At 38.3% G+C, this 21067-nt stretch overlaps 3 protein-coding genes across 8 annotated transcripts in view; 1 reads left to right on the top strand and 2 right to left on the bottom strand.

The window, feature by feature from the left end:
• Positions 1–4560, bottom strand: part of RAD9B (RAD9 checkpoint clamp component B) — a 31280-nt gene extending 26720 nt beyond the window's left edge. The window contains exons 1-4 of one of the 3 annotated variants that reach the window (XM_027124789.1): positions 4417–4560; positions 1853–1923; positions 814–963; positions 485–599 (exon numbers count right to left, since the gene is read on the bottom strand). In XM_027124789.1, coding sequence (XP_026980590.1) covers positions 485–599; positions 814–963; positions 1853–1923; positions 4417–4453 — 373 coding nt within the window. In that variant the 5' untranslated portion in view covers positions 4454–4560. Of the gene's footprint in view, positions 1–484; positions 600–813; positions 964–1852; positions 1924–4416 lie in introns of those variants that run through there. The other 2 variants (XM_027124790.1, XM_027124791.1) reach the window with 2 other exon arrangements.
• A 99-nt stretch (positions 4561–4659) lies between these two features.
• VPS29 (VPS29 retromer complex component) lies at positions 4660–11950 on the top strand. 3 transcript variants are annotated; one of them, XR_003436741.1, is made up of 6 exons: positions 4690–4749; positions 6753–6764; positions 7376–7452; positions 9000–9191; positions 10955–11190; positions 11443–11950. XR_003436741.1 is itself a non-coding variant. In XM_027124794.1 (5 exons), exons 1-5 carry the CDS (start codon positions 4747–4749, stop codon positions 11558–11560), a joined length of 561 nt encoding a protein of 186 aa, XP_026980595.1. In that variant the 5' UTR covers positions 4660–4746; the 3' UTR covers positions 11561–11950. The 3 variants fall into 3 exon arrangements, 2 of the variants coding, with proteins under 2 accessions (XP_026980595.1, XP_026980596.1); XM_027124794.1 differs by lacking the exon at positions 7376–7452 and having other exon boundaries at positions 4660–4749; XM_027124795.1 differs by lacking the exons at positions 6753–6764; positions 7376–7452 and having other exon boundaries at positions 4665–4749.
• A 1247-nt stretch (positions 11951–13197) lies between these two features.
• FAM216A (family with sequence similarity 216 member A) lies at positions 13198–21039 on the bottom strand. Of its 2 annotated transcripts, none has more exons than XM_027124799.1 (7): positions 20711–21039; positions 19311–19345; positions 17172–17293; positions 15819–15948; positions 15556–15739; positions 14916–14998; positions 13198–13562 (listed from the first exon to the last, which is right to left on the bottom strand). In XM_027124799.1, exons 1-7 carry the CDS (start codon positions 20800–20802, stop codon positions 13444–13446), a joined length of 765 nt encoding a protein of 254 aa, XP_026980600.1. In that variant the 5' UTR covers positions 20803–21039; the 3' UTR covers positions 13198–13443. The 2 variants fall into 2 exon arrangements, with proteins under 2 accessions (XP_026980600.1, XP_026980599.1); XM_027124798.1 differs by having other exon boundaries at positions 19305–19345; positions 20711–21038.
• Between the last annotated feature and the right edge of the window lie 28 nt (positions 21040–21067).

The following is a 21067-nucleotide window of genomic DNA, read 5'->3' on the forward strand; positions in this document are numbered from 1 at the left end:
GACTCAAATCCAGGCTCTGTGACTTACTAGTTCTGTGACCTTGGGCCAGTTACCATGCTTCTTTCAGCCCCAGATAAAATACTATTTACCTCCTGGAGCATTTTTAATACAGGTAGGCATTATTCTTTTCTGTTCATTCCAAGGAACACTGTTACAAAGGCAGTCTTACAGAATATCATCAAGCAGCTAGTTAATTTTAGAATAATCAATTGTTAGAATTCAGATGGATATTTAAAAAATTGGTCTGTGTGCAGGCAAAGCTTGTGCCACTGACAAGCCAAAAAAGGAAATAATTAATACCAATCAACTCACAGTACTTCTACAGAGACAAGTAAGATAATATTTATAACCGCCCTACCACAAAACTATACAAATTCTAAGCAATAGTGCAATGGGAAGTCTTGATATGCAGTTTGAATATTCTAAACATGAAAAATATTAACAAAACACACACATACTTTAAACTGGATTTAATTATACCTACCATGTCTGCAGAAGAATTGAATAACTACTTTGCACTTATCAGATCTGGTAAATATTTTGCATTTCTCTACATTTCTTTCGAGGGAATTCAGACATCTAAAGATAGGCAGAATTGACTGTAACACAAACACATTATAGAAGAGCACATACTTAATATGGTTGCTTCATTAGTTTAAAAACAACCTAACAAAAGAAGAGTAAGTATATTCGTAAATGAACAGACTGTCCTGCATGCCATTTAAACCAAGTATTAAGTACAGAATAGGTGTTATGCCCTATATAATGAATATTTCTACAATACAAGAGAAAACCATGCCCACTTACTCTTACCTTCATTCCCAATTTGCAATTTAAATTAGATATTGTGTCACCATCATTCATTTTCACCGAGGTTGACCATTGATAATGTTGAAAAAACACAGGCGAGAAGAGGACACATCCATATGCTGACCGACAAGAATTCATAGATCTTAAAGCAAGCTAGAAAAATAAAATAATAGCTATACAGGAAAAAAATCAACTTTAATGATTAATTTAAAAATTTTTAAATTTTAATTTTAATTTAATTTAATTTAATTTAATTTTAATTTTAAAAATTCTATTATGCTTAACATCGCATTGAAGTATGTCCGAGTAAGGCTATGGGATGTGAACTGCATGATATGGACTACATTATACACATAAGTTATAGTACTGATGTAATATGGACTGCATTATACAGTGTGCATTTAATTTTCATATGTACACACATCTAAACGGAATATATTATATATAGGTATTAAGTCTAAAATCCTGCATGCTGAAATTGTATTTTTCTTTGTTTGTTTTTGGTAACAAGAACATATTTATAATTGTAAAAATGTAAATGCCCACAGGGGCCTTAACTTTAAAGCACAAAGTGGCAGAAGGCAATATAAAAGGGAGTAAAAAGATTGCAGCAAAATTTTCCCTCGCCTAAGGGGAGAAACTGTTAGTCAGCCAACTACTTCCACTTGGGAATGCAGGCCCCAAACTATCAGATCTTCTGAGTTTTCAACAGAATCAGGAAATTCAGATTTTTATGTGGACTCTCCCAATTACTGTTAGAATATTATTTCATTTTTTAAAAAAAACATAGTGCAGGCCCCACAAAACATTTCTGCAAGCCATATCTAGCCTCTTGACCACCAGTTTGTTTCTTCTGGCTTAAATCAACTGTGTATGATTTTTAAGTTTACCACGCTCTAAATGTATTTAGATATGTAAAATAAAGATGAACAGTGAAAGGGCTGATTAGAATTTCTGGATTTCCTAGTTAACATTCAATCTGGACTGGGATTTATAAACATCTTCTTTTTTCCTTAATCTATTAGTTAAATTTCTTACTTACACCTTTTTCAGAAGGGTCTAGCCACAGCTCATCACTAATTCGTGAGAGTGCTTGGATCGCTTTCCCAAATACTATGGAGAAAAAGAAAGGTGCCTTTTACATTCTTTTTCTCAAACAATAAAATCATAGGACTACTTCAGCATTCACAGGACTCAAGCTAAATTCATAAAGAACAGTGTTTTATAGACTAATGCTACAAATTGTTTTAAGAAATATGGTATAATACCCTTGGCAAAATGCCAGACACATAGTAAGTGCTCAATAAATTAACAGAATGAGGGATTTCCCTGGTGGTCTAGTGCCTAAGACTCTGCCCTCCCAATGCAGGGGGCCTGGGTTAGATCCCCAGTCAGGGAACTAGATCCCAGGAACTAGATCTAGATCCTGCATGCTGCAACTAAGACCCAGCGCAGCCAAATATATAAATAAATATTTTAAAAAAATAATAAATTCACAGAGTGAGTGTGTGAAATAATAAAATGCAACAAAATTCTTCCTTTCTATATGTTCACAGTGTTGCATGGAACTATTGTGGCAAGCCAGTTTCCATACTAATGCATTTTTAAACTTGGTTTAAATAAATGTATACCCCCACCCCACAAAAGTGTGAAAACAGAGCATATAGGAGATGGTTTGAAGGGTTTTAATAACTTCACAGGCAGCAAAGTCAAAACAAGTCATGAGAGAGAAATTAGAGGAATTCAAGATGTATCTCTGATGTTCGAGCACAGAACATGCCAGATCTTCCCAGAAAACACAGTTAGATGCCCTGTCAGAAAGAGAGGCCAGGGCTGGATGAAATATTGGTCTTATCTGGTATGACACCATTTGTGTTCTTATAAATTATAAGTAAAAAATATGGCAAACGGATATGGGATACTATGATGCAATAAAAATGGATGGCCATATCAATCCATGGAAAAGTAGAAAAAAGGAAAAATAATTTCAGAACATAAAATCAGATTATTATGCTTAAGAATCAGAGTTGGCTGGCTTCCCTGGTGGCGCAGTGATTAAGAATCCGCCTGCCAATGCAGGCGACACAGGTTCGAGCCCTGGTCCGGGAAGATGCCACATGCCGTGGAGCAACTAAGCCCGTGCGCCACAACTACTGAGCCTGCACTCTACAGCCCGTGAGCCACAACTACTGAGCCCACGTGCCACAACTACTGAATCCCACGCACCTAAAACCCATGCTCCACAACAAGAGAAGCCACCGCAATGAGAAGCCTGCGCACCGCAACGAAGAATAGCCCCCGCTCGCCGCAACTAGAGAAAGCCCGCGCGCAGCAACGAAGACCCAACGCAGCCAAAAATAAATAGATAAATAAATTAAAAAAAGAATCAGAGTTGGGGAAATTCCCTGGTGGTCTGGTGGTTAGGATGCCGCAATTCCACTGCCAAGGGCCCAGGTTCAATCCCTGGTGGGGGAACTAAGATCCCGCAAGCTGCACGGCACAGCCGGAAGTGGGGGTGCAGGCCTCAAACTGAGAAAGAGAGGATGACTAGGGGGAGAAAAAGAGGCGTTTGTCCCTTTTTACCACTTCACATTCACCACTTCTTCCTGGAGCTAGCTAATGAAGACCTTTCATTCATTCAATGAATATTTATTGAGCACCTAGTATGTTCCAAGGACGGTACAAGCCAAGGCAATGCGGGTATAGCAATGAACAAGACGGGTTTACAGCTCCTGCCCTCACAGGGCTTAGAGTTACGGAGGAAAAACAAATTTAAACAATCATACAAATTATCACTTATTGAGAACTAAGGTACACACTGCAAGAAAGAACTTTCTAGAACTCTGAGAACATGCAACAATGGGGGGTCTTGTGCTTCCCTTTCCTGTTCATTAATACTGTTCCATAGAGGTTGTCAACACAGGGGAAGCCGGCCGCAACACAAGATGCCTTTCAATAATCACTTTCAGGTTATGATCTGTATGACCATTACTTTTCTAAATAGAGACTTTCTGGAGTAACTTACATGTTTAAAGTACCATTTACAATAAACAATAGTTCTCATACATTCCCATTCATTACTGAGCTCTTTACCTGCATTTTATTCCTACAATAAACCCTATAATGAAGATGCTGTTAATATTCTCATTTTACAAATAAGAAAACTGAGCCCGGAAGTGATTCCGTGGCTTGTCCCAGGTCACACATTAAAAATGCTAGAATTTGGGGGAAAAAAACAGGTTTATGCTTTTTTCTCATGGCACTAAAATACTTCTACTGTCCAAGCATTGTTTTTCCCAACTTCCCACACAGTCCTATCGTCCCGAGTTTGAAGCTGCCCTTCCAATATTCGTCCAGATAGTGCAACTTCATTTTATGGACACCTATGAATATAAATATTATGCATAAATAAAAGCAGATGGGCCGTCATTCGCCCCTCAGAAGCTAACAGGACCCTGGGTGGGTGGGTGCCGGCTGTGGCCAGGCCTTGTGTCCTCAGCCCCTAGGCAGAAAGGCAAAGATCAAGAAACTAGACGATGGTGGAAACTTCCCCATGAACCCTAGGCTTTCCCTTTTCTACACAGAAAGGCAAAAAGGCCTCTGCACCTTTCACCTGACTGCCGCTCATCCCGCACTTCAGCATGACTGCAATCCCTAAAAATGTCAGTCACTCTGCGCGCCTCAGCTCGAGGGCCCCAGGCGCCCGGATGTTGCCCGCGCTTTTGGAAACTTCGCGATCTTGGCCACCGCCCCACCACAATTTCCCAAAGAACAACTTCGCTTTACGGCGGCGAAGAGCCTAAGCGGGCCTCCGTAGAGCTGTCTCTCTCCGACTTCTCTTCTCATTGGTTGTGAGCGAGGTGGGCGGGTTGTCGAGGCGTCTGAGGAAGAGAGGGCGGCGGCGGTTGTGGTGACTGAGCGGAGCCCAGTGACAGGATGGTGAGGGCGGCAGCTGCGGCGACAGAGGCCTGCCTCTCGGTTGGGGTGCTGCGTCGTTGGGAGACAATGGGAGTCTCTGGGCGAGGGCTTAAACGATCCCGGAGGCCGTGGCGGGCGCGGCCGGGGCCCGGGCCTGGGGAAAGACAAGGGAGGAAAGAGCGGCCACCTCTGGGTGCGGCCAGCCCTGGCCTCGCAGCCCAGCCCCAGGAGCCACAGGACGTCCGAGGGGGGAGAGGGTCCCTTTCAGCTGCTGCTTCTGTCACGAGCCCCTCACGCCCGAGCCGGGGAAGGCCTTTGGCCCTGTGCCTCGAGCGTCCCAGAGAAAGGAGCATGGGAACTCCGCCGTTTCCAGACGTTTCCTTGCTCCTTTCGCGCAAAAAGCCCCTCCCGCTAGTAGGTAACCCACCGGTTACCACCCCCATGTGGCGAAAGCTGGCTTCTCGGAGGCAAAACGGGAAGAAGCAAGCTACCATTTAGTTTGCTGTCTAGAGAAAGTGGATAAGAGCTGTCCCCTTCGCCCCTGAAATACCGTGCAGCTGCCATTGAAATGTGGCAGTGGGCCCTGAAAAGGACTGGATTTAGCTTTTAGGGTTGCTGGAACTTCCTCAGGCTGCTGCGACCCTTTAGAGCAGGATTCCTTAATGGTTTTCGAACTCCTTGAAATGGTTTGGAATACGTTTTGGAACGTTTTTCTGGTGAAAGGGTCATTGTTGGCAGCAAGGAGTAGTTTGGGAAGCTTTATCTCATTCGTCCATCAGATTGCCCCAGATCATCCCCTCACCCCCAAGAGGTCGGTACCCCAAGGCCTGCCTACGTGAAAACTCGGGAACTGCTGCCAGAGAGGGCTAATAGCGGTAATCAGATTTTCAAAGTGCCCTTGACCCCCTACAAAGTGAAGAACGGTTTTAAAAGGATTTCTCATGATCTTGGTATTTGTGTTGCTGAAAAGAGACTTCTCTCTCTGATGAACATCTATTGCATTTTTAAGATGATCGTGATTCTATGACCAGCAGCCTTTAAGGTGCCTTATAGACGTGACAGCCAAAGATTCATGGTCTCTGGTTCTTTAGCTTCTTTATGTATGTTAGAGACTTTAATCCCACTTTTGATGTTTGCTTCTAAACAGACTCCAGATTAGAGTAGTCCAGTTTACAGTAATTTTGAGACAGTTATCCCTGGGAGAAGATGAAATTACCTGACATGATTTCTATATTAATGTTTCTGAAGTTTTTTTGAGAGGTGAACACTTTTTCCTGGTAGTTGTACTGAAATATCACTTTTCATGTGAAATAGAACTGGGCAAAATTTAGAGTTAGTCGATTCTTTTACAATTAAAAGCATTTTATTTGGCAAAAGAGACCAGAAATGTTCAATATACAGTAGTATCCAGAGTCTACGGGCAGCAAATTCAAGTGTGGGGAAAGTCCAGATTTAGCTGGGGGAAGGTGTCTGCTTTTATCATCCAGTACATCCAATACTTGATAATGTATTCACAGTGCTGTGTTAGATCTTCTGTACAAAATGACCTAGCTGCAGCATAATTTTCCAACTACTAGAATTTTAAACATAGGAGGATTAAAATCAACATACTTGAAGAATAATTAGTCCTAAAGGATCCAGAAAATGTTAGCTTTCATTTAAGCTATTGCTGATGAATTTTCCAAATAAAATTCTAAACAGAACAGGAAACAAAACGGATGGGAGTCAAAGTGGCGAATGAGATTAGGAAAAGTCGAAAAAATTTTAAGTGTGTGTGTGTGAGAGAGAGAGATATCTAATAGTACAGCAAATGGTTCTTTTGGTAATGTTTTGAGCAAAGCTGATTTTTAACATTTTCTTTCATAACACTCAGAAATCATTAACAGTTGTTTGCATATTCATTCGATGAGTTTTTTGTTCTTTTTTTGATTTGTTTCTTTTCGTTGCTTTCTTTTAACATTGGTCATGTTTCACCCTTTTTTTTTCATTCCCCTGTCTGCAATCAACTTCTTCATTCCACTAAGGCTGGGCACAGAGTAAGTTTCTTCTCTTAGCTCCTACTAACAATGGTGGTTGGGTGCTGTTACTGGGATTTCACCCTTTTATGTCTATCAAATAGGAAGTAACCAAATTCCTATGCTTTGATTAGGTTGGTTCTTTATTTGAATTTAACAAGACTGCCATTTCCAGGATCTTTTGCTGTCTTAAAAGACTCTAATCTATGTCTAACCTGAATTGTCCAAAGTGTGGAATTTGGGCAAAGACACTGCTCAAAGTATGGTATTTGTTATGTGACACTATTCCCCCTATAACTTAAAAAGCTGCAGGAAATCAAAGTCCTAGTAAGGATCCTTACTAATTTGAAATAGTTTCTGTGTGGCCATTCATAGTTATATCTTTAGACTGCTAATAGTCTAGGTACACTTGGGCATAATCCTCAGTACATTATAGAATTTAGCTCATAGATCATTATAAAGTATCATGTCTTACTAATGTTCGTTCTACCACATTCAGATTGAACAGCTCATTCATTATTAGGCCCAAACATTTTCAACCTGTTATAGACATATACCCTTAATTTATGAGTTTGAGGTTCTTTTTTTTTTAATATAGAAATCTATTTTTTTACCTTTTTCTCAAATGCCAGCTTCCCACATTAACTATGTACTTCAATTCATATCTGAAGGGATCCCCCTCTAAAGATGAAGATTGTTCTATCTCCAGGTACTTTTGTATTGATTATCACTGAGGGTGGAAACTATGTGGTGGTTTTTAGTTTTATAGATGTTTTGTCCACTAAGATTTGGATTGAAACAATATGTCATTGAGCAAATACCAGCTGAAACTACTCTTTGTAAAGAAGCTTATTTAATAATTTCTTTTAAAGTGAGCTAGTTTTGTAACCTTGTGTTACCTCAGTTACTTTATATCCTGATAACATTTCCTTTCCTTTGTAATCATTTTGATATTTGTTGCAAGATGAATCAAGCTTATTGTGGTAATAATTTTAATTTTACACATTTTGGTTTTGATTAATTTCAACTTACAAAGTCTGTAGTGGCCAAACTTTGCTGTTTATCCTGTTTTAGATATTTAATGTTTGGTAATATTAAAGAATAGTAATGCGTTCTTTAGAACCAGTTAAAGGGCATGTACATTTATGGATGGGATATCTGTGTGGGAAAGCATCCTGTCATAGAATGAAGGTGCTTATACTGTCTGCAGCCATACCACCCTGAACGCGCCAGATCTCGTCTGAAGGTGCTTATACCAATGGACATGGAGAAATTGATTCTCTTGTCCTTTGGAGGGCGAATACTATTTTTAAATGATCTTTTTGACATTATTGTGTTAAGTGGTATATATATGTCAAATCTTGAAATTTTAAAATTAAAAATCTGCAGGATTGAGGTTTTTTAATTCTTTTATATTTATATGCAGAATTTGGTTTTGTCGTCTGAGGTTGTTCCAACTCTAAACCACCTCCTGCTGAATTCATCACTTATTTAGCTGATCTCTCTCTTTTTTTAATGCTCTAATGCACATGAAAGATTGATATGTTATTTTAAGTTTGGGAACTAAACTGAGGATACATAGACAATTTGATCTAAACAAAAATATGACAGTCAGGATTTCTAATGATGAAGGAAAGAGAAGATAACAAAATTATAGTTCAGAAGCACATGTTTGCCCTATTGAAACTCTTTGCAACGTAGGCTGTTTTTATTCCTCTGCAATGTATAGTTAATATTTTAAGTAACAAATATTGTAAATTTTGGCTACTGTTCCTCCAAATAGTTGTCAGTCTAGTAAATTATAGAATTAACTTTTTTTCCTCTATAATTTTAACCATTCTTTTTATTAACATCCCTGGAATCAATATATGATGTTTTACGTTAAAACTGCAGAAATATGAATTACCATATCAAATTCCATAGGGCCTGGTAGTATATTTTTCATTTTTCAATTTTTTTGAGTGTAATTTATAGGTCTCTGAATGAATCGCTTTAGAAAGCTTGATTTTATTCTTGATAAATAGAATGATTACCTGTATTGTGTGCACACCTATTTATGACCCAAATAAACGAAGATTGATTTAGAGTCATATGTGTGTTTAAGTGGTCATGCTAGGAACTATGTGAGTAACTTATGCTCTTTTGGGTTTTGGAATCTCTGATTAGTTTAATTTAAAAGAGGACTTATGGGAGGAGAATATCTTGTTTTGAAATCATGTTTAACATTACACCTTTTCTCACCTTGACACTTTAAAGTTGGTGTTGGTATTAGGAGACCTGCACATCCCACACCGGTGCAACAGTTTGCCAGCTAAATTCAAAAAACTGCTGGTGCCAGGAAAGATTCAGCACATTCTCTGCACTGGAAACCTTTGTACCAAAGAGAGTTATGACTATCTCAAGACTCTGGCTGGTGATGTTCATATTGTGAGAGGAGACTTCGATGAGGTGATGTACTTCCCTTTCCCTTCCCAAATATTCCCTTTCCTTTTTTTTTCCTGTTGTGTTGATTATATATTAAATATTTCCTTTTCTTGATTTTTATATATATAAAGTTTATTTTTGAGACCAAAGTTTCTCAACTGTTAAGGTTTGTTTTGCTTTTTTTTTTTTTTTTTTAGTTTTCCAATGTAAAATTATTACACATACCCCTCCCTTACAGTTTGAAAATCACTGATTTTAGACTACTTAATAAACATATTACATACTTGTTCTAATTAAATTGATATGGTTTTGTCAATATTTTTTGTAGTACTGTCATTTAGTTTAAAAAGTTTTTGTCAGGAACTTACCCCGCCACCACCTCTGCTACCCTGTTCCAAGCTACTTATCACTTTACTGTGTTCCAGCTTCCTGACTCTATCCTTGCTCCCTCCACAGTTTATTCTTCACGTAGCAACCAGAGTGATCCTTTTTAGGTGAAGTAAGATTACATCACTTCTCTGCTGAAAACCCTGCCATGGCTCCCTATCTCAAAGGTTAACTATAAACAGGCATGAGGGAGTTTTGAGGAGGGGATAGACTTTTCTATATCTTACTGTGGCAGTGCTTACACAACTGTATGCATTTGTCAAAACTCCTTGAATTGTACACCAAAAAGGGTAATTTTCCTGTACGTAAATTTTACCTCAATAAACCTAACTTTAAAGGAAAAATAATGAGTTCTGGAGTTCCAACTTTGTCCATTAATTAATAATGAGATTTTAGGCAAGTTACATCCTCTTTCTTAGTTCCCTGCTATGTAAATATGATTGGAATAGATGATTTTTAAGACCCATGACAGTGCTAACATTGTATGACATAGCTTAATAAACCTGATTCTAGTATGAAAATTTTATTTTTTATTCCTAGGAATATAAGCTTTTTCATAAACTATTTAAATTCATTGGTGCTTTTTTTTTTTGGTTTTAAGTTTGAATAAACTAGAGGTGGCATGAAAGTGAAAAGTGGGGTGGGGGGCTGAGAAGAAGGGGCAGACATCTTGTCAATAATTCGAGTATATGTTTGCCATTTGTTAAAAATATATTAGGGGTTCTGTTTATGATATGCTAAAGATAGTTTCAGTAGCAAGAATTAAATTTTTTGCTTGACCCTGGAGCCATACTACCAGGGTTTGGATCTTGGCTCACACACTTAATAACGTGTGCTCCTAGGCAAGTTATTTTAACCTCTCTGTGCCTCAGTTTCCTCATCCATAAAATGGGAATCATAATAGAATCTACCTCTTAGGATTGTTTGTAATTATTACATAGGTTGATATTTATAAACTTCTTAGAATAGTGCCTGGTTCATACTAAGTGCTACATAAGTTTAACTATCATTATTATTTTAAGCCATCTATTTAACTATTAAAACCTGGGATATAATTTGAACATATCCTAGCTTACAGGTCATATTCCTTGGATTCTTAAATAAAGGAAACATAAATTTGGGGGAATTATCCTTTACAGAAAGCCGAAAAGAACTCATTCTATAAAAAAAAAACTCAACAAAGGGATTGCATGATAAGTTCCAGTTTACCTAAAGTAAATTATGTTTTGAGCACCGTTGCAGCCTTAGAGATTGAGAAGAAATCAAATATTTAACAAATATGTTGGTTGTGGAGCACTGTAGTAAAACACCCATATGAGATTGAATATTTAAGAAGGTTATTTTTTAAACCTCTATGTCTCTAAAATATTTGTTTTTCTTATGTCTATTTCATATTTTAGAATCTGAATTATCCAGAACAGAAAGTTGTAACTGTTGGGCAGTTCAAAATTGGTTTGATCCATGGACATCAAGTTATTCCATGGGGAGATATGGCCAGCTTAGCCCTGTTGCAGAGGCAGTTTGATGTGGATATTCTTATTTCAGGACACACACATAAATTTGAAGCATTTGAGCATGAAAATAAATTCTACATTAATCCAGGTTCTGCCACTGGAGCATATAATGCCTTGGAAACGTAAGTAGTATGCAATTTGGGAATTTGGGGGTTTCATAAAGTTAATAATTGTACAAGTGACATTTCATAAAAGAGAAATGTGATTATTTAAATAATTATAGCCTTTTTGGCAATCTTCTATTGGTGATTATTCTTTTTAATATGTCTAACAACCAGATTTCTCCTTGAATCCAAATTGTCATCCTGAATTGAAATTTATAGTGCTACTGCTTTTTAGTACAAAACACTGACATTATTTATATTTTCTTCCAGAAACATTATTCCTTCATTTGTGTTGATGGATATCCAGGCTTCTACAGTTGTCACTTATGTGTATCAGCTAATTGGAGACGACGTGAAAGTAGAACGAATTGAATACAAAAAATCTTAAAGCGAGGCGTGTCCTGATGATATTTCTGTTGGGCTTTTTTTTTTTTCCCATTCCCCTGTTCAACTCAAGTAATTAAATGTTTAAGAGCCACAAAATTGTATCACTTTTATAATATTTTGCAGTAAAATGTAATCTCGTCTTCTGTTAATACAATGTTCTAAGCTTCTTGTAAACTATAAGATTATATTTAGTTTAAGTATATGATTTCTATGAAAAAACATCCACCACACAGTAAATGGTCACATGTTAAGAAAAATTTATCCTTGTAAATATCTTCATAGTTGATATTTGGAACTTTACTACCAAAGTAGTGCATGAGGAGAAAGAATCTAGATTTTCTTGTATACATTCTTCTCTTCTCCAGTAATAAACAGTTACCTTTCATTTATACTTTCTTGATAAACTGTGTTTTAATTTTTAAAACTTATGAAAATAAGAGGCCAAATGAAACTGCAGACAAGTGTTACAGTGATAAGGTAGATGAGATGACCTTTCAGAGCTCGCTCTTAAAACGTTCTAGGTCATAATGTTGGACTCAGATTTTATTAACTAAATAGAATACCATATTGACATAGTAAATCATCAGTGATTCTTCAGACTGTTGCTTTTAAATGCCCTATTCTTTACGTTTTAACAAAAAAATTTTTTTAAACACTCCTGTGTAATTTGAAAAGATACGTGCACTCCAGTGTTCATGGCAACATTATTTACAATTGCCAAGATATGAAAACAACCTAAGGGTCCATCAACAGAAGAGTGGATAAAGACGATGTGGTGTGTATGTGTGTGTGTGTATGTACACACGTACATACGTACACAGTGTAATATTAGTCATAAAAAAGTGAAATTTTGCCATTTGCAACAATATGGATGGACTTGGAGGGTATTATGCTAAGTGAAATAAGTCAGATAGAGCAAGACAAATTACTGTATGATATCACTTATATGTGGAATCTAAAAAATAAACTAGTGAATATAACAAAAAGGAAACACAGATGTAGAGAACAAACTAGTGGTTACCAGTGGGGAGAGGGAACTGGGGAGAGGCAAGATAGGGTAGAGGATCAAGAGGTACAAACTATTATGTATAAATAAATAAGCTACAAGGATATATTATACATCACAAAGAATATAGCCAATATTTTACAATAACTATAAATGGAGTATAACCTTTAAAAATTGTGAATCACTATGTTGTACACCTGCAACTTACATAATATTGTATATCAACTATGCCTCAAAAAGTTAAAATTTAAAAAAAAAAAATTTAAAACACTAATGTTCTAAAACATTTAGAAGGCAAGCACACTAGAGCAAAAATGTAATGTGAACAATCCTTTCATTAATACAACTATTCCCAACTTAAATCTAGTTTAAGAGTCCAAGTGTTTGGCAATTTTCATAAAATAGGGCAAATTGATATTTCCATTTTTAACTTGTGTTCAAGCAGATATTGAGCAAGCCAGGATGTTACCTCTATCAAATGCTATTCTATATCAGGATATTCAGAGTTTTCCTCAGCCTGATTTGGAAAATATTTCCAGGATATTCTAATGTTGCTATTTTAGGACTTACTATTTTAGGACTTACAGAGAATTATACAATGTATTTTTCAGATTTAAAGAAGAATAATTCAGTTTTAGGTGACAAGAAGAATTTTAATTGTACCTAGCTAGGACTACACGCATATATTTCACACAAATTTTATTACACAAAATATTCGTACATGGAACTACATCAAACCATTTACATGGTAGTAAAAGTTTCTGAACAAACTAAAATTACTTAATGACTTAGTGGTGAATAACAATACTGAATGTAGAGAGGACACGATTCACAATCCCTTCCCCCCACCTTTGGCACATCACCAATACTCAAGATTGTCAAGTTAGCATCAGATGTTCTCCGTGTTCTTCAATTGACATTGATTGCATACACTTATTTAGCAAATCATCTTCTTTTTTTTCTTCATTCATGTATGATTCAGAATCATTTGTGGAAACTGAAGGAAAAAATAAGAGTTTATAATGTCTGTTTTGGAAATAAAGTATTTCATCCTGAAAATTGAGATTTGTATACAAGAACAACCTTCAAAATGACCTACTTTTTTAATAAGCCTTTGGCAAAAACAAATTGCAATTTTCAAAATTTGATTATCTCCCCCTCCCCCTAAATCTTATTTTTTAAAATAAGATGCCCAGTACTGTATTCTAGCCAAGTTATTGTATAGCAAATTCTCTGTTACTAAGTCCTATTTTCCCATTGCTTTTCAAAATCTTTTGACTGGGGGAAGTTATAGCTTCAGTATTCTCTGTTTTCCTTAAGTTCCTTCTCATTTCTTTTCTCTTGGGGGACCATGAGGACTTTTCCTCTATCTGTGGTTTCCTCCAGCAGTTCTTTTTGGAACCAGACTTACCTTCTCCCCTGCCATTTCCCTCATTTCTTGGATAGGCATGGTATGGTACTTACAGCAGAGCTGAGTGGTGCTGTCATACAGCAGTGGGATATGGGTTCAGAAGGCCTAAGTTCCCTGTTTCCTACCAACTTCCCTACTCACTGTGGTAGTAACTAGGAAATTATTTAACTTCCACTTAATCCTTTCCACTTTATCAATTCTGAGGAATATTTCTGAGCATTCAGTCTTTCTCTTGCCTTTTTCATTTTGTGATATTCTGTACTTGTGGTAGAAGGATCCTTTATGCTGATCCTTCCCAAATGTGGATTTGTCTGAGTTGCTCTGTAAAATTTTGATAATAATAATTGGTTTGTTTCCACTGGTTTGAATATTAAACAAAATGGTATAGGTGATATAGCCCTTTGTTAACTATTTGATTCTATACAAAATATTGCTGTCTGGGGACTTCCCTGGTGGTCCATAGGTTACGATTCTGTGCTTCCACTGCAGGGGGAATGAGTTCGATCCCTGATCGGGGAAATAAGATCCTGCATGCAGGAGTCCCTGAGCAGTGTGTTCTTTTAAATGAAAGCAGAAATCGATTTCATGTTTAGTTTTTGTTTGTTTTTTTTTGCGGTACGCGGGCCTCTCACTGTTGTGGCCCCTCTCGTTGCGGAGCACAGGCTCTGGACGCGCATGGCTCACGGGCCTAGCCGCTCCGCGGCATGTGGGATCTTCCCGGACCGGGGCATGAACCCATGTCCCCTGCATCGGCAGGCGGACTCTCAACCACTGCGCCACCAGGGAAGCCCTCATGTTTAGTTTTGTTTGGAGCAATATAAGCAAGTCACATTCTAAATTTTTTTAATGTCTTCTCTAATAGAAATGGAACTATATTGGGTTTAATATTTTTTAGCATGACATCTTTAAAAATGCATATATTAAGAATTCCACATTTACCTGATTGCATGAACAGTCTGCCTGGTTTTCTAAAAATCTTCAGTGACTTACATCTTGTTTTAGATGCATATCCAGTTTTTAAACTGTAAGAAAGAGAAGCATCTTAATTGGAACCAGCACAGTGAACAGCTGCCAAATGCATGTGGAAGACCATATATGTTCTTTTTATTAAGCTGCCGGCATCACCAAAGAGACCCTTTCAGACCCTGAATTCTCCCGTGACATACTAACCCTGAGATGCAAAGCTAACCATTGTAGCGCAGGTTGAATAATCAGGCATCTTAATCTCTTTTTTCCTTTTTCCTTTTTTGTTTATAGTATTCCCCTGTGCATAAGCCACCATATGCTTCTCCTTTTGAAAGTGTTTGTATTATTTTAAATTTGAGTGGGAATCATTTAAAAGGGCAGTCTTCCATATCTTTAGCTGATCGAAATTTTTACAATTCCACAAAGTTCTAAAAACAGTAACATATCCCAGTCAGCTCAGTAAAGAGACTATAAGATAGCATTCTTTTGTGCTTTTTGTCCAACCTATTCTGAATTTAATAAAGTGAACATATTAGGGAACACAAGATTTAATGTCATTTAGCTCAAATAAAATTGAGGGGTACATTTTTCTCTTAAAGAGTAGGAAACAAACCTTTCTTTATTTCTCACTGGTCGCCAAAGGGAATGCTGTATGATCATCTCAGGTGCAGATGCAGCTGCAATGTTAGAAGGCCCCGAGTCCTCTCTCTCCAGCTGGTGTCGCCATGTAGTGCAGGGGTAATGCTGCTTCTGTGAGTAACGAGAACTGAGGTGGCTCCTGTGATGAGTGAGGACACCTGTCACACAAATCACCTGTTAGAACACCCTCTTGTTTCTTGTGAGAACTAGTGAGAAACTACCTGGAGGTGCACCTGCCTGGTTTTTGTGAGCTGTGCTGGGTCACATGCATGTACTCCCTCTTCATTAACGTCCTCAGATAGTTTGCATTATAGATCTTAGCAATGCTGCACAGGTAACGCTTCTGGCCTAAGGTGAGGTCTGGATGCTAGAAGACAAAACAAGATTTATAGGCTGCATTGTAGAACAGAGGTTGGCAATATTCCATATCTGAAAGGATAGAATGTTCATTTGGCCAAAAAATTAAGAGAGAAAGAAATGGCCATTTAAATAGTACAAGTGACTCTGTTTGCCATTTCCACTCAAGTGATTCAGATGCCCACTGGGTTTGAGAAACACTGCCCTAGAAGAATAAGGAGAGTGTGAATCTGCTGTCTGTCAATGAGTCTTAGTTCCCATGTGCCTCTCAGTGAGTGTAGGCATCTTGCCTTCTGAATATGATGTTTGAGGTGGTACCTCAAAAGTGGTACCTAAAAGAAACACAATTACTCTAGTCTTAGAAACAGTCTTTTCTAGCACCAGAAGAATAACTCGGTGTTGGACAGACTGAGGGTAGTCTGTTGGTCTCTTATATAGGTAATTTTTTTTTTTTGGCCGTGCCTAGCGGCATGTGGGATCTTAGTTCCTGACCTGGGATCAAACCTGTGCCCCCTGCAGTGGAAGTATGGCGTCTTAATCACTGGACCACCAGGGAAGTCCCAGTCATATAAGTAATTTTGACTAAGATTTTCACTGTACTTGCTGATTTTAGAAGTTAACACCTAAAATGCAAGACTCCACTATATATGCATGTGTATATACATACAAACACAAGATTTACTGAACTGAATAGATAATAAATGCAGAGAAAATATTAAATGTTGGTCAGAAATAACTTACCAGTTTGCACAGATCTTTAGTAACCTTAATTTATATTGCTCTAGAGAGGGTACTTCTGCCAGCTATGATCTTTAATGGGTAATACGGGTCAACAGTTATGAAGTGTTTATTGCCATTTTCTTTACTTACTTGCTTTTAATTTTGTGGTCCTTGAGCAAAATCTTTATGAGGTTGGGTTTCTGTCTCTAGAGTGGAACTTTCCTCAAGCATCTTTGTGCTTGGCACTGAGCTTCCTGAGTAAAGGTACATTAGATCCAAAGTATCATAAAACCCTGAAAGAACTCTTATGATAGGGAATCTATAATGATAAAATCCTTGCATTCACTCATGAGTTTACCCAGCAGATATTCATGGACTCCTAGACAATGTGCTGGGTGTACTTGTCTTCTACAGTGCCTTACCCTCTAACTAGCTTATCTTCAATAAAAAGTTCAGCTCTGAATACAAAGACTATCGGTATTTAAATAAAGTATTGGTATTTGGTTAGCATACCTTTAGAAAGGATGTCTCTGTCATTGACTTAGGGATGTGAATTGTTTGAACTTGAGGCGTTTTCCATAACTCTTGCAGCATGGCTATGTGTGAGTTCATTTTGTGTCCATCTTTGAATCTATCTGTAGGCAAGGACATTATTATGTGAATTTCATAAGCAAAGATAAGTTTAACAAATTAATTATTAAGATCCATCTATTTACATGTGTCATTGATTATCCTGGAATATCAGTATGAGTCAGACTGTTAAATCTGAAGAGACATTATGATATGCCATTTGGTTTTAGAGCACACAAAAATCTAAGATATTTATAAATATTTACTATATATAATGATATAAAATCATTACATATGGACAAAATTATTTTGAACTCAGCTGAGATGCAAAATGTTGACAGTAACTTATTTCTTTAGTTTATTGTATGTCAGACCATACTAAACAGGAATATACATGCAGGATTTGTGCTTTAAAGATTTTCAAAAATATTTTATCATTCATTTGCCTTCAGTATATAGTTTCAAAATTCTATTCTGCATTAGACTCAAGATAGAATAACACACATTTTATCCCTTTAATGAGGCAGTGTTAAAATGAAGAGCTTTAGGGACTTCCCTGTTGCCACAGTGGTTAAGAATCCACCTGCCAATGCAGGGGACACGGGTTCAATCCTTGGTCCGGCATGATTCCACATGCCGTGGAGCAGCTAAGCCCATGCGCCACAACTACTGAGCCTGCGCGCCTAGAGCCTGTGCTCCGCAACAAGAGAAGCCATGGCAGTGAGAAGCCCACGCATGGCAGGAAAGAGTAACCCCCACTCGCTGCAACTAGAGAAAGCCCGCGCGCAGCAACAGAGACCCAACACAGCCATAAATTAAGTAATTAATAGTAATTTAGGGCTTCCCGGGTGGCGCAGTGGTTGAGAGGCCGCCTGCCAATGCAGGGGACGCGGGTTCGTGCCCTGGTCCGGGAAAATCCCACATGCCGCGGAGCGGCTGGGCCCGTGAGCCATGGCCGTTGAGCCTGCGCGTCCGGAGCCTGTGCTCCGCAACGGGAGAGGCCACAACAGTGAGAGGCCCGCGTACCGCAAAATAATAATAATAATAATAATAATAATAATTTTTTTTAAAAGAGAAACTGCCATCAAGGGGGTTTCATCTTCTAAAAAAAATAAAAAATAAAACAATAATAATAATAGTTAAACGCAACAAACAACCCAATTGAAAATTGGCAAAGGGTTTGAATAGACTTTGGATGTCTCCAAAGAAGATATACAAATGGCTAATAAACACATGAAAAGATGCTCACTACCACTAATGATTAGGGAAATGCAAATAAAAATCACAGTGAGATATCACTTAATACCCATAAGGATGACTATCATCAAAAAAACAGAAAACAAGTGTTAGCTGGGATATGGAGAAATTGGAGCCCTGCGCACTGCTGGTGGGAATATATTGAATAAAATGATTTAGCTGCTGTGGAAACAGTATGGCGGTTCCTCAAAAAAAGCAAACAGAATTGCCATATGATTCAGCAATTCCATTTTAAAACAACCACATGTATATAAAATAAATAGTGATATATATGTATATACACGCAGATATGTGTGTGTTTTTCCTAGGTAACTGTTAGGACTATAAATTTTCCAAGGAAAAGCAAAGTGAATTCAGGTTTATATATCACTGAATTGAAATTGCTCCCCTCAAAAAATTAGTGAGAGGTCTTGGGAGCCTGTCTTAACTTCTTACCTCCAGCAGCTCTATCCTTTACTTCAAGTGAGAGGAAAATAGCAGCATTGAGAAATATTTTATGTTCTTTGAAGTTGAACAATTTAGAATTTTTTCCTTCAACCTGTGTATAAACCCCAGGTTGTGTTCTGTCCTTTTCAACCAACATCGGTTATAAACACAGTTCTTTTCGGATTCATTGCAATTTTGAAGTACTCTTTTGATGTGAGATATCTTAACAGGAGACAAAGAACCTGCTGGATTGTTGTTTGAAAATCTTAAAGAGTTTACCAAGGATGCTAATGAAGACTTTTTAAAATTCCATTGTGTGAGTAGTTATAGCAAAACTGGCTTCTCTGAGCCATATTACTGATACATATTATCTGCTTTATATGCTCTACTCACCAATACCTTTGGAATTCTGGTAATAAGAATATCCAGCTGATCTGTTTAAAAAAAAAAAGGGATGTAAATAGTATGTAATAATTGACAGCTTTATAAGCATTAAAGAAAGTATTTTAAATGAAAAAAGGACAGTATTGCAGATGCTTTTTACTTTTCATGTTTCCATCAGATAATAATGTCTTGCAAATCTTCTCCTGTAATTCTGGTTATATTCTAATGACTCCAGGCTTCTTCAAAGTGGGTTATCTGAGATTTTTACCATTCTGTAAAGGATTTACTGTAAGCCAGATTTGGCTTTACTTTTATAGCCACCTAATCTAATTCCTACACCGAGCTCAATAAAGTTTGGGCTTCTGTGCTATTCATGATATTTTCTTCCTTTATTTTTAATAAAGTAATTTATTGTATGTAATTTAAGGTGAACTGGAACTGATAAGTTGGTCTGGAATGTTGCTAATTTTGTACAAGTTCATTTTTTCTTTTCTCAAATTGACAAACACTCCCCTTTTCCTCTTCCTGCAATTTATTCAATGACCAAGAATTCATTGATCCCCTGAGATACTGGGATCCAGAACTCTGCCAAGCACTGTGACAAACAGAAAAGAAACACACAACCCCATCCTATCTTTAGAAATCCTAAATCCACAAATACATTTATTTTTTTAAAAAAACATGGCCATGGGTGCAGCAGGAGCCATGACGGTGGGCTTCAGAGGAACACCGGGCAATTCTCACTTTTAGGGAATAACTCATGCAAGGGATAAGGAGGTACTGCCCACAGCAGTAACTTCAGCAACTAATTGTCTTCAGCATCCAGGAAATAATAGTAAAAACCTGCTCAAAATGAAATGGATTTATGAAAAAGGAACTACTGAGTGAAGAAAATGTTAAAATCAAGGTGTCTCTAAGATTCAGAGTCATCTGTCTCATTACAGATTATGAATCCCAAGTTGACATAAAGGTGGCTAATGTCACACACAGGGAAATGATTTGACTTGGAAGCGCTTCTTTGAACCTCTGTTCCCTTGGTGCCCCCCAACCCCCCAACCCCACCCCGCCAACCCCTTTTCTGTAGAAGTACGTTGACCAGACCGCAAAATTGCCAGCAGATTTCGTAGCGCCCCCTGGGGCAGAAGAGGCACCCAGGCGACTGTCGCAGTCACCGCGTTTAGTCAGTCATTGCACCAACCCTCTTCCTAAGCTTCCCTCTGAAGCCCTTCCCCTAAACTGAGTCGGCTTCCATATTTCCCATCGCGGCCACAACAAAGGTTCTCTCTTCCTCTCACTTCAGTACATTGGGGACCAGTCTACTGGAGCAGCCTGCTCCTACCCACTCCTCTACCCGGGGATCACGACCCGGGGCTGATCGCCATCTTCCCAAACCCCTCAGGGCCCCGCAGCCTCACCCGCCGCCGCCACCCTCGGCCCTGGCCCCTGTGGGCGGCTCTGTGGAAGAACTGCACTCCGTCCACTCGGACACTGGACCCTGGCCGGGCATCTCCTCCCGTGTGCCCTGACCGCGAGCTATGTGCGGGAGAAGCTTTCCCCTTTCCCCTCCCCTGTCAGCACGCGTGCGTCAGGCAGGGCAATACTGAGGGTGAAGAGGCAGACGCCGGATTCCAGCCCCCTCCGATGAAGTCCGGACACTGCCCGAACAGCTTCGGGAGAGCGGGGAGGGCAGATCCACGATCCTGGAGTTAAGTTGGGGGAGGGGCGGGAGTCCTTTAGTTGATTGAGCGTTTGTACGTTTGCATCTTTTTGTG

This window comes from Aethalodelphis obliquidens, unplaced genomic scaffold (genome assembly GCF_003676395.1).
Source record: "Aethalodelphis obliquidens isolate GAN/ISIS:26980383/991018 unplaced genomic scaffold, ASM367639v1 scaffold28, whole genome shotgun sequence".
Taxonomy (NCBI): Eukaryota; Metazoa; Chordata; class Mammalia; order Artiodactyla; family Delphinidae; genus Aethalodelphis; species Aethalodelphis obliquidens.